Source organism: Plecotus auritus (genome assembly GCF_963455305.1).
Source record: "Plecotus auritus genome assembly, chromosome: 3".
NCBI lineage: Eukaryota > Metazoa > Chordata > Mammalia > Chiroptera > Vespertilionidae > Plecotus > Plecotus auritus.
In genome coordinates, this window is record NC_137772.1 from 86694748 (window position 1) to 86708106 (window position 13359).

General features: G+C 38.9%; 1 protein-coding gene across 1 annotated transcript; it reads right to left on the reverse strand.

Moving 5' to 3' along the window:
• Positions 1 to 7515: 7515 nt before the first annotated feature.
• Positions 7516 to 12040, reverse strand: KBTBD6 (kelch repeat and BTB domain containing 6). The gene has a single exon (XM_080659531.1). The coding sequence runs from the start codon at positions 11739 to 11741 to the stop codon at positions 9726 to 9728; it is 2016 nt and encodes a 671-aa protein (XP_080515657.1). The 5' UTR covers positions 11742 to 12040; the 3' UTR covers positions 7516 to 9725.
• Positions 12041 to 13359: the final 1319 nt, after the last annotated feature.

Genomic DNA, 13359 nt, shown 5'->3' on the forward strand with positions numbered 1-13359 from the left:
CTTGTTTATCTTTTCAAAGAACCAGCTTTTGGATTCATTGACCTTTTGTACTGTTTTTGTAGTTTCTATGTCATTTATTCCCACTCTGATCTTTATTATTTCCTTCCTTCTACTTCCTCTGGACTTTTCTTATTGTCCTCCTTCTAATTCATTTAGTTGTAGGGTTAGACAGTTTATTAGTGCTTTTTCTTGTTTCTTGAGGTAGGTCTGTAATGCTATGAACCTTCCTCTCAGGACTGCTTTTGCTGTCCAATAGGTTTTGGGTGGTTATGTGTTCATTTTAATTTGTTTTCAAGAAGTTATTAAATTTCTTTCTTGATCTCATTGGTAACCCATTCATTGTTTAATAACATGTTATTTAGCCAAAATATATTTGAGTATTTTTGAGTGGTTTTTAATATTTTTATTGATTTCAGAGAGGAAGGAAAAGGAATAGAGAGAAATAGAAACATCAATGATGAGAAAGAATCGTTGATCCTCTGCCTCCCGGATCGAGCCCACAACCCAGGCATGTGCCCTGACTGGGAATCAAACTGTGACCCCCTGGTTCATAGGTTGATGCTCAACCACTGAGCCATGCCAGCTGGACTATTTTTTAGTTTTTTTATTGTAGTTGATTTCTAACTTCATGCCATTGTGATCCAAGAAGATGCTTGGTATGATATCAAACTTCTGGAAATTGTGTAGACTTGTTGTGTCCTAACATGTGGTCTAAGAATGTTCCATTTGTACTTCAGAAATATGTATATTGTTGCTTTTGGGTGAAATGTTCTGTAAATATCAGATCCATCTGATCTAGTGTGTCATTTAAGAACTTTGTTTCCTTGTTGATTTTTTGTCTGGAAGATCTATTCAGTGAAATCAGTGGAGTGTTAAAGTCCCCTACTATGACTGTATTGCTGTCGATCTCTCCCTTAATGTCCATCAAGAGTTGTTGTTGTTGTTTTTTATGTATTTGGGTGCTCCTGTATTGGGTGCATATATGTTTACAAGGGTTATATTTTCTTGTTGAATCATTCCCTTTAATATTATGTAATGGCCTTCTTTGTCTCTTGTTATGGCCTTGGTTTTGAAGTCTATTTTGTCTGAGATGAGTACTGTTCCCCCAGCTTTTTTTTTCTTTTATTTAGGTGGAATATTATTTCCATCCCTTCACTCTCAGTCTGTTTGTATCTTTTGTTCTGAGGTGGGTCTCTTGTAGACAATCATATACACTGAGTGGCCAGATTATTATGATCTCTGAATGCATAATAATCTGGCCACTCAGTGTGTGTGTGTGTGTGTGTGTGTGTGTGTGTGTGTGTGTGTGTATATATGTATATGTATATATATATATATATGAGGCCCGGTGCATGAATTCATGCATGGGTGGGATCCAGCCAGCCTGGCCAGGAGGAGGGGACATGGGCGGTTGGCTGGCCTGCCTGCTGGTCGAACTCCTGGTCGAGGGGACAATTTGCATATTAGCCTTTTATTATATAGGATATACACTGAGTTGCCAGATTATTATGCATTCAGAGATCATAATAATCTGGCCACTCAGTGTACTTTACAAAGTGTTCCTCTGATGTTGCCAGTACCTACCTGACATAATTACAATATTATTGACCATATTCCCTATGCTGTATTTCACATACCCATGATTATTCTGTAAGTGCTAACTAAGAAAACCTGGGTCATGTTTTCTTATCCACTCAGTCACCCCATGTCTTTTGACTGGAGCATTTAATCCATTTACATTTAAAGTTATTATTGGTAGGTATTTATTTATTGCCATTTTTATTTTCTTTATGCCTATGATCCTCTCTCTCTCCTTTTCTTCTTCTCCCTCTTAAAGCAGTCCCTTTAACACTTCTTACATTGCCTGTTTGGTGGTAATGTACTCTTTTAACATTTTTTTTTTTTTTGGTCTGGAAGCTTTTTATTTCACTTTCAATTTTAAATTATAGCTTTGCTGGATACAGTAGTTTTGGAATTAGGCCCTTGCTTTTCATTACTTTGCTTATTTTATGCCACCCCCTTCTGGCCTGAAGTGTTTCTATTGAGAAGTCAGCTGACATTCTAATGGGAATTCCTTTGTAGGTAATTTTCTGTCTCTCTGTTTGCCAGTTTAATTATGATGTGTCTAGGTGTGAATCTCTTTGGGTTCATCTTGATTGGGACTCTTTGTGCCTCCTGAAGTTGTGTGATACTTTCTTTCATAAGGTTGGGTAAGTTTTCTGGCATTATTTCTTTAAACAGGGTTTTTTTTGTTCCTTGCTCACCTTCTTCCCCTTCTGGTATTCCTATAATGTGGATGTTGTTACGTTTCATGTTGTCCCAGAGCTCCCTTAAGCCATCTTCCTACTTTTTAATTCTTTTTTCTCTTTGCTGCTCTAATTTGGTACTTTTTTTCTAAGTTGTCTTCCAAATTAGTGATTTGATCCTCTGCTTCATCCAATCTACTTTTAATTACTTCTATTGTGTTCTTGATTTCAGATATGTCATTCTTCATTTTTGCCTGGTTCTGGTTCATGGTTTATATTTCCTTTTTCATCTATAGTAGACAACTTAGTGATGTGGTGACTTTGTCAATCAATTGTTGCAAGATATGTATAGCTGAACATCTGATCCTCGCTCTGGCAAAACCTTACCTTCTGTTATGCTATTTTCAAGTTTTAATAATAGGCCTATATCTAGGTTTGGCTATCTCAAAGGTTTGACACATGACCTAATGTTTATGTAATATTCAGTGCTTATTTTTTTTCATTACTTATTTAAAAGAATAAAAATGCATGGAGATTTCTAGAAGACTAAAATGAAGTTCTTAAAAATATATAAAAGGCCCTAACCAGTTTGGCTCAGTGGATAGAGCGTCGGCCTGCGGACTGAAGGGTCCCAGGTTCGATTCCGGTCAAGGGCATGTACCTTGGTTGCGGGCACATCCCCAGTAGGGGTTGTGCAGGAAGCAGCTGATCAATGTTTCTCTACCATTGATGTTTCTAACTCTCTATCCCTCTTCCTTCCTCTCTGTAACAAATCAATAAAATATATTTAAAAAATATATATATATATATATAAAAGGTTCAGGTACCAAAATCTTCAATCTTGACACACTACACACTATACCATCCCTTTTTATCTTTTTCTTTGTCCTCCTGACAATGTCCCATTATATATTATTTGTTTTTAAATTTTTTACATTCAATATTATTTTATATTAGTACAACATAGTGGTTAGACAATCATATACTTTACAAAGTGTACCCCTGATATTGCCAGTACCTACCTGACACCATACCAACCTGCACTTCTCAATCTCTTCACCTTTTTCACTGAGTCCCCCAATCTCCCTTCCCTCTGGCAACCATCGGTCTGTTTTCTATATCTATTTTGTTTATTTCTGTTCTATTTATTGGCTTATATTGTTCTTTAGATTTCACATACAAGTGAAGTTACATAGTATTTGTCTTCTTCTGAATGATTTATATTTCACTCAGTTATATATTATTTATTGAAGTTGGCTGAATGTATTGATGTAGTTACTGTTTTTATAATGTCAAAGCCCAGGTAAGTTAATTGCAATATAATTTATTTTAGACAAAGTATGCAATTGTTTACTAGTGGGTACTACAATTGTATGAGAAAAGCATTAGAACTGCACAGAGGAAAGGTGTAATGAAATATTTGTTATGGGATCTATCTTGGACTTGGGTGGTGCCTGACTCTCCCCAGTATATGTAACCAAAACCTACAGAAGAGAAAATACAGCATAACATACATGTAAAATCACTTATAGACTCTTCCTTTTAAAAACTACATTCATGGCTGATTGAATGGCCCAGATACACCTTGTTTTATTGAACTGGTAATAATGAGTTTTCTCTGATGACTAATCCAGTTTAATAAAACCTTTCTCACTTCCTTCCCCTAAAATGTGTGTGGAAGGAATGGGGGATGATGTACCTGATTTTATACCTTTTCAGAGCAAATCTCAGTTTTTGTAACACTATTATTATTTGCTGGTTTAACATGAAATTTAATAAATGAGCAAGGAGGAGACAAAGACAAAATATTTCAGCTGTAACAGAGCTCTTTAGAGGTTGTATTGTAGCAATAAGCTTTCAAAACTTCCTTAAAAACATGGCCAAAAAACCAACTGAATTCACAGGTGCTTATGAGAAGGTTGGAACTTGAAGAAAAATGAAAGGGTTGAGAACAGAGATGTGTGTCATACTTCTTTATTTCTCCTAGCTTGCATTGATTTGAATATATTTACTTGCTAATTTTCCATCATCTTTATAAAAGACAGAGAAATGTATACTTTGAGAAATGTGATTTATAATAGCATCATTATCCCATAATTGAAAACACTGAGTGTTTGGCAGTCTGGCAGAATATGCCCATTAGAAATAACCTGTAGCTCAGGAGACCACAGGGTTGCTATGACAACCAAGCAAAAGAGTTTAATAATAGCTCTCCTTCAAAGCTGGAAAATTGACAGAAAGATGAGAGCTCTAAATGCAGTGGCTTCTCATATAAGTGCAAGCAAGCACCAAATACATTTATTTCTTTGTTCAACAAATATTCATGAAATGCTTCTGCTGTGCCTGGCACTATGTTAGGACCTGTGGAAAAGACAGATGTGGTACATCCCTCCATGATGAAGTTAGTGCAGGAGACAAATAATAAAGAGCAAACAAATCGATAAACTGAATAATTCCAGCATGTTAGAAGGCCATACAGAAAAGAAAGTAATGGGACCATGACACTAAATAAGCAGTATATACACAGACTATGGAGAAGAACCCAGTCATAGTATATATTAAAAATCTTGTCGCCTGGCTGGCATGGCTCAGTGGTTGAGCATCAACCTATGAAGCAGGAAATCATGGTTTGATTCTGGGTCAGGGCCTATGTCCAGGTTGTGGGCTCAACCCCCACTGGGGGGCATGCAGGAGACAGCTGCTCAATGATTCTCTCATTATTGATGTTTCTACCTCTCTCTCCCTCTCCCTTCCTCTCTGAAGTCAATTTTTTTAAAATCTTGGAACATTCCATGATATAATGATAAGACTAGACTTTGGCTCATGATCTAAGGTACCAGTATGCAATTAGTTTTGTTATTTAATCAGAACAAGACCAACTGCCCTTGCCTTTTCTGTACAGAGCAACAGTAGGAGCCCAGGGAGCTCCCCAAGTCTTTCCAGGGTGGGAAGCCTGGTGTATGTTGTGTCAACTGCAGTAACCCCTGAGATGGGGTTATCATTTTGGCTGCCATGTGATAAAATCTGGCCCGACACATGGTTAAATAGCAATGTCAGATTGCTATTTAACCTAATAGTCTTTCTCCCCCATTCTATAAGAAGGAATCCCTGAATTTTAACTATATACCTGTTGACTCAAAATAAAAATTGTGCCTCCCATACACTTTTGCAACAAGGTGTGGCCATTGTAGGTAAGATTTGACCAATGTCCCATGATCGGAAGTGATATGTACAACTTCCCTTATAGGGAAGTGTCATGCCCTCTCCTTCTTCTTCCTGATGACTGGAATATGAACATGAGGGTGAACCAGCTTGTACCATGTAGACCAGGACAACACTCTGAGGATAGCAGAACAGGAAAACAGGAAAGCCTGGTCTCAGATGACTTTCTAGATCAGAGCAAACATAATGGATTGAGTTTTTATATCAGAAAAGTCTGTCTTATTAAACAACTACAGCCCTCTGTATATATAACCACACTTGAATCCTAACTAATGTATAAGGTCAGAGAAAGCATGTGATACCTTCTTTGTACAAAGAAATCCCTGAAGTCACTGAGATTCTAGTTCAGGCTGTGCCTGGAATGAGTGCCATTGCTGGATTTTTTCAGTTATAACGAGCAAAAAATTCTATTTTACTTTCTTAAGATCTAAATTAAGGTAATATTGCTTAAAACAGAGTCCTGGCTCTTCTCTTTCTTTAAGGCAAAAACACATCTGTTTTGGAAGAAATACTTTGCCTGACATTTACAGTAAGTCCTTTTTAACTAATGTTCCCAGAATTAAGAAATAGTGTATCCCCCCCCAAAAAAATAAAAAGAAATAGTGTATCCCAAAATAATATTTCTAATTGAGATATGGTGGCTGTAAGCAACAATTTTAGCTTTGGAGGTAAGAACGTAAAAGTTTGACTCCATTAGAGTTAGGTGACACCCCACAGGGTAGGTTGTTTTATGAGAAAATATATTTCAGATATAGATGAAATGTTATACAAAACATCTGTTCCCCACTCTTCCTGTGCCTAGGACCACACTGAGTCTCCAAAGTTAAAGATGTGAGGAATGGAAGTTTGATGAAACAGACCCAGACTACAACTGGCTCAGAGTCAAGGAGGGGGTCCTTCTCCCTATTCTGCATGAAACCTATTGCCTCCATGGTATTCTGAGGTTTGGCAGCTTTTGTGAACAGGATCTTTTGTTTTGCTATTATTAAATTTTTTATATTTTTATTAAATTGATTTTTTACATTATTATTAAATTGATTATTAAACCCTCTAGGTTCGAAAAATAACATTCTCTTGGGATTCTAGTGGTAGTCACATTTTCTATGAACAATTCTGCCTCTTAATACTATCCTGCTTTATCAAATTTACTAAAATAAATGTTCCTTTAAAGTTAGTTAGAATGATGAAAAGGGTGTAGAAGTTTTTAAGCAGGTATGGGAAGAAGAGACTATCACAAGTGCTCTTACCTTGAGTCTGATGAGCTTCAAACATGTCATAAATAATTGAAAATATAAAATTATGAATATATGCCTTTGGGGGGAATGGATCAAAAGCTTTCCCCAGAGCCCTGGCTTGTTTTGCTCAGTAGTTAGAGTGTCAGCCTGTGTACCAAAGGGTAGTGGGTTCTATCCTGGTCAAGAGCAAGTACCTCAGTTGAAGGTTCTATCCCCGACCCCAGTCAGGGCATGGGCAGGAGGCAACCAGTCGATGTATCTCTCTCTCTTTCTCTCTCTCTCTCTCTCCCCCTCCCTCCCACCCTCTCTCTAAAGATAAATGGATATCCTCACATGAGGATTTTCTAAAAAGCTATCCCCACATTTCCAACAAGATCAGGTACAGATAATTTTTTAATTCCAGCTCAATTAAAAATTATTAAAAGAGCTATTTAATTTCACTCTCTAATCCATATATAGACAAGCTTATTGCTAAATTAATTTCTACTTCATCCTTTTGGAAACCATGAGGCCCTTTATAATTTGAACTAAAAAAAAAAACTTGCAAAAATTTGGGCTCTTTGAGCTTTTCAGATTATGGGAACAGATACAAAAAATAATTACCGTTACTCTAAATCTTATAAACAGTAGTCCTGCAAACAACATTATATTGAGAATTTGCTAAAAGATGTGATGATTAATTGGAAAACTGAGACAAGGATGCTTTTCTGTCAAAAGGGATTTCAACACTGCTAGTTAAATCATTCACTGCACAAGCAAGTGTTGTATACATTCAGCAGAAACACTGAATTAAAAAGTCAGAAAGTCTGGGATTTAGTACCAGTTTTATTTGTTACTAATCACATACAAATCACTTATCTATAAAATAATGATTAACATCTATTCCCTAATTCACCAATATATCACGAAACCAAAATTCTTCCTAAGAAAACCTCTTTGTAAACAAAGATATTACTACCATTTAGCTTAGACTTTAACTGAAAGGTTGAAAATGGCAACCTGGAGAATTTGTCTTATATAAACTATAGATGAATAATTTGGATGAATTATCCATTGTACTATTTCAACATGAAAAAACAACTATCAAAAGAAGTCACTGGTGAAGAAAAGTTGGAAGAAAAAAAAACTGAGAAAGAGCTTTGTGTTAAGTACAGTGCTTAGAACAACCCTGATATCAAATGGAACAAAATTTAGCCTTAGGCAACTGAAAGCATATCTGACCTTTTGAAAGAACACATACGGCTAAGACAAGCATTTATTTCACCAAAAATAAACAGGAATGTTCTGTAAAATCTTCAAATGGCCCATAAAACTTGCATGTCTCCCTCTCTTTATTTTCATATGATAGTATATCATTCAAAAATTCTGTTTCCCACCTGAGAGAGCACATGCCTTAGTATTCTGCCACGGTGTATGAAATATTAGCATTCTGTCACTAGCAAATAGGAATTAGCATGTTATTAAATAAAGATTTAGGAAGATAATGCTAATTGGATATAGGTAATTTTATACACTATAAGCATCTGGTCATTTATTATGAATAACGACAACCATATCTAGTAAATCTTAAGAGGTAAGCATTTATATTTTCTGGAATTTAACAATGTCGGTTTTATGTGATTTAGTCTACTTCTGGACTTTTCCTTACATAGTGACAGAAACAAAGACTAAAGCGTTAATTCACAGAGAAACTTAGAACAGATACAAATACCCTAATAAAATAACCATATATACCACTGCTTAGGGAAATATTTTAGATGAATATACTTTCACTACTGGCCCCAAAAGCCATCATCCACGTATGTTATTTAACTGTAAACTTTTAATACAAAAATACCTTTAAGCTACTAATAACATTTAGTGACTTACAAAACTGACAGAATATTTCAGTGCTACACAAAACAATTCTATACTTAAAACTTAAAGTTTTAAAGTTCTTTGCTGGCACTTGATTTTATAGTTGATAAATACAATAACTACTAATCAATAAAATACTGTTCTTAGCTTATACATATTTTCAAAACCAATATTACCTCACAAAACAGTAAAGAATAATCATACATCTTGCTGACAAATCTTGTAAGATGAACACCAAAACTATACAGTCAAAATATTTTAAGAATCACAATAACTTTTTAAGACAATGGATAAAAGTTTACACAATCACGTCCAATGGACAAAAGATTTATTCCTCTGAATCAATGAAGCATGTACCAAGTATAGATAAAACACATGAACCTACAAAGCAAGTTACTGGGGTTTTGTTTTTGTTTGTTTTTTAAGTTTTATAGATGATTAGTGACACTGCTAGAATGGAATTCTTTTTAGATGGAAACTTGGTCACTATTTGCAAATACACATTTTATATTACAAATTTAAAACTGAAATTTCTTTTCCAACAGTAGAATCCTGTGGGGTTTTTTTGTTGTTGTTTTTACTACCAGTGAGCTAATGGCCATTCTGTACAGTATTACATTCCTTCACATTATAAATAACCGTTCAGTCACATTAAACATATATGCATCTTTTTTTCTTCATGAAAGGGGAGGAAATAACTAAAATTTAAATTATATTTAAGTTAGAACACACGTTGTATAAACATACTAATTTAAAGTTTTGGAATTCTATTACACTGTTCTGAAGAAAAATATATATTTTCAAAACCCTATCTAGTAATCCCTATCCAGTTTTCTACTTTAAAAATTAAAATTCCAGTTACTGTACTTTAAACACAATGGAAGGAAAAATTATCATAATCAAATATAGACATATTAAATAATCAAACAACATTGGATTTTTAGAACAGTAAATTATTAAATAGGTTTATTTTTGGAGTGCTTAAATTCTCTAACCTTAAATTACATTAGTATTTCAAATAATACCCTTTCTAAAGAAAACCTGAAATTAATCAACTTTTTTTCCAGTAAAGGGAAAGGGTGTATCTTTTAGATACTTTCCAAAGCAATAAAAACACCTTAGTGTTTCAACCTATCTATAACAAACTCTGCTGCTCCTGTATATTTCACTGAGGTGCTACCTGTACCCACAAATCATCATCAGATAAAGAACTTGAACTTCCTGACTCAGAATCTAGCTCACTGAATCCACCTAAATCCCATTCAGTACTAGATTCACTTGGTATTTCCTCTTCCTCAGTGAGGAAACTCTGACCAGGCTCAAGACAGGAAGGATAAACACGAGCTGAGAGGCAGAAAAAGTTAGAATCAAATTGGAAGAGGCCTAATGTAGTACCTATATTAATCCACTGGTCTCCACTAATGTCATATTCATACACGGTCACTCGGTTCTTTTTCCATTGTGGGGTGCGTGAGGTAATCAGCAACAGTTTTTGGTCATGATTGATGATCCGGTAGTTGCTGGTCTCTGACACCAAAGGAATATTATTAATCTGCCTCCATTCTCCTCTGACTGGATTGTAGACCTTCATGACTGGGATGTCACAGATACAATAGATCTCATCATTGAAGACACAGGCTTCCTGAAAGTCATGGCGCTTAAGAGAAACACACTTCAGCCACATATTGTGGTTAGGATCATAGCAGAACATGCGCTTACTGTTGAGAGCATAAAGATAGTTCTGAATTACCATTAGGTCAAAGGAGATAAACGAATGGGGTAGTGGAGCCACCAGTGCCCACTGGTTCCTCTGAACACTGTAGCATTCCACTTCCTTCAATTTAAGTCCAGTAATAGGGTCTCGCCCACCCAAGATGTAAATGTAGCCATTGAGGTAAGCCACATCCATGCCCTCACGACAGAGCAAGCGATCTGCAAGTTGCTGCCAACTATTCTGGGCTGGTTTATACACCCAGAGGTCTTTCCTGGGCTGGGCAGCTAGATAGATGTCATGGTCCGGAGAGATACAGACGGCTAAAGTGGTTACAGTTCTAGTGTGAGCAAGGCAGGTCAAAGGTGAGGGCACTTTGTAAATATCCCCGGAATACGGGTCACAGCACAGAAAGGGATCTCTAGGGTGACCAAAGAAAATCACCATCTTCTTGGCACACACACCCAACCTCTGGGGTGGATTTTCTGCTGCATATACAACAGAGCTGCTGCTGCTGCTGCCGTCTGGCTTTGGCACCACAGACTTGTACATCATGTCACCATATCGCATCTGCAGAGCCCCTTCAATAAGGTCTAGACAGTACTTCTTCACAGTGGTGTTGGTTAGCAGCCCTTTCAGGTAATCCTGATCTTCATCAGCGAAGTGTGTCCAGCGGACACACTTGAAGACTTCTGCAGCACTGGGACCCCGCTCCTTGGGAGCAGCCTCCAACCACTGCATGGCAACGTGACACACTGTCTGCTCATGCTCTATGTTTAGACAATCCAGGCGCAGGACAGCCAGCAGCTGGGCCAGGGTCAGATCTGCCAAAGTCTCCTCCCGAATCGGACCCATCTGGCTGAGCTGCTTGAAGTTGTGGGCTATGAAGGACTGGGCCTGTGATCGCAGCTTGCGATGGCCAAAGGCATCAGCGAACTTGAGGATGGCGGTGCAGTTAGCCAGGTCAAGGCGGCGGGCTAGGAAGGAAGCACAGGCTTCCCGCACGTACTCGAGCTGTAACATGTCAGAGGCCGCGTAAAGGCGTTCCACATTGGCTTCACTCAGGGACACGCGACCGGTGTAGCAGTATTCGACCAACACCTCAAAGGACTCGGCATCCACATCATGCATGGTCACATTCGCCTGCTGGCTCTCGTACATGCCGCCGGTGAACATGCTCTTGAAGTAGGGACAGGCGGCAGCCAGCACGTTTCGGTTGCAGGAAAAAAGGCGGCCTGTGCCCGGCCCACTGCCAGGCGTCACCACCTCGATGGTCACATCACATAGCAGCCGAGAGTCATAGAAGGACTTGAGCTGTGCCAGCAGGGCTGCAGAATGGGCCGTGTCCTTCAGCTCCTCCGGGCCCGTGAAGAAGGCCGTAACCGTGGGCTTGTGAATCCTTTTGGGCCGTTTCCCACCACGGGGACTGGCGAGGCGGCGGGAGCGCGGAGCATCTTCCCGGGACTGCATGGTGGAGATGGCGGTGGGTGCTGAGGGCGAGAACGGGCGCTAGGCTAGGATCGGGTTCTGGCTTCTCCTCACCCTGCTGTCGCGGGCTCAACGATAACGGTGTCTCCGGAGAGACAACCACACGAGTCCATTTACTTGACTTAGCCCTGTGCCAAGGTGCCACCTGCCTTTATCGCGTAGACCGCGCCAACTCACCCGTTTCCAGTTCCACGCCCTTCCTCGTCTCAGCTCGCCCACACGGAACCGCTGGCTGACACGGAAAGCCGCCACCGCCGCGCTGGCATGGCAGTACCGCTAGGCGTCCAGGAGAACTACGATGCCCAGGTGGCCTTTCGCGCCTCGAGGCATGCCGGGTCCTCCAGACCTACGGGCATAGGCTCCTGTGCAGAAGCGGCTTGGCATGTCGGGAGTAGTAGTAGTTTCCATAGTATCGCGAGATTTATCTGCCGTTCATTGTTTGAGCTGACGAAATTAAAAATAACTAATTTTTCCCGATTTCGATTTCGTGTTATGATAGAACTTTGCGTTTGGAATACAAATTAGGCTCCCGTTCTAGTATTTATTAATTGTTTGCCTTCTCTCTCATAGTGTTCTTTTAAGATTAAATGAGCCCGGCCGGTGTGTTCAGTGGTTGATCGTAGACCCGGGAACCAAGAGGTCACCAGTTCGATTCCCGGTCAGGGCACACGCCCAGGTTGCACGCTTGATCCCCAGTAGGGGGTGTAGGAGGCAACCGATCAAGATGTTTCTATCTTTCTCCCCATCTCCCTTCCTCTCTCTAATATAAATAAAAACATTTTAAATATACATTTTTCTTTATTTCAGAGAGGAAGAGAGAGATAGAAATATCAATGATGACATAGAGTCATTGATCGGCTGCCTCCTTCATGCCCCTGACTGGGGAGCAAGCCCACAACCCGGGCATGTGCCCTTGACCAGGCATGTGCCGTTCCGTCCTCAGGCTGACTCTCTATCCATTGAGTCAAACCAGCTAGGGCTAAGAACATATTTTTTTATAGTTAGACAAATTGCATAGGATACACAGGATTCTCTGAATACATATGTGTTCTTACATATTAGTAGAATAATTAATAAGTTCTTGCGCAGTTCCTAAAGTCTAAAGTTTTCGTGTTTTAGCTTTTCTTTTAGCATCTCTGAAAAATGAGTACCCACTCATTTGAAATCATTGGTCTATAAGGAAAAAAATTTTTTTTTAAGTTAATCCTCACCCAAGGATATTTTCTATTGATTTTTTTAAAATTTCTTTATTGATTAAGGTGTTACATATGTGTCCTTATTCCCCCATTTCTCCCCCCCATCCCCCCACTCATGCCCTCACCCCCCTGTTGTCTGTGTCCATTGATTTTTTTAGAGAGTGTGGAAGAGAGGGGAGAGGGAGGGTGGGATGGAGGGGGAGAGAGAGAGAGAGAGAGAGAGAGAGAGAGAGAGAGAGAGAGAGAGAGGGAACATTGATGTGAAAGAAACACATCTATTGGTTGCCTCCGATGTGGGCAGGAGATCAAGCCTGCAAGCAAGCCCTTGACTGGAATTGAATCTGAGACCCTTCAGTCCACAGCCACTGCTCTATGCACTGAGCCAAATCAGCTAGGACTGGTGT

Bases quoted from the DNA above. Each gene is read 5' to 3' on its own strand.
- KBTBD6 (XM_080659531.1), bottom strand. From the start codon at position 11,741: ATGCAGTCCCGGGAAGATGCTCCGCGCTCCCGCCGCCTCGCCAGTCCC.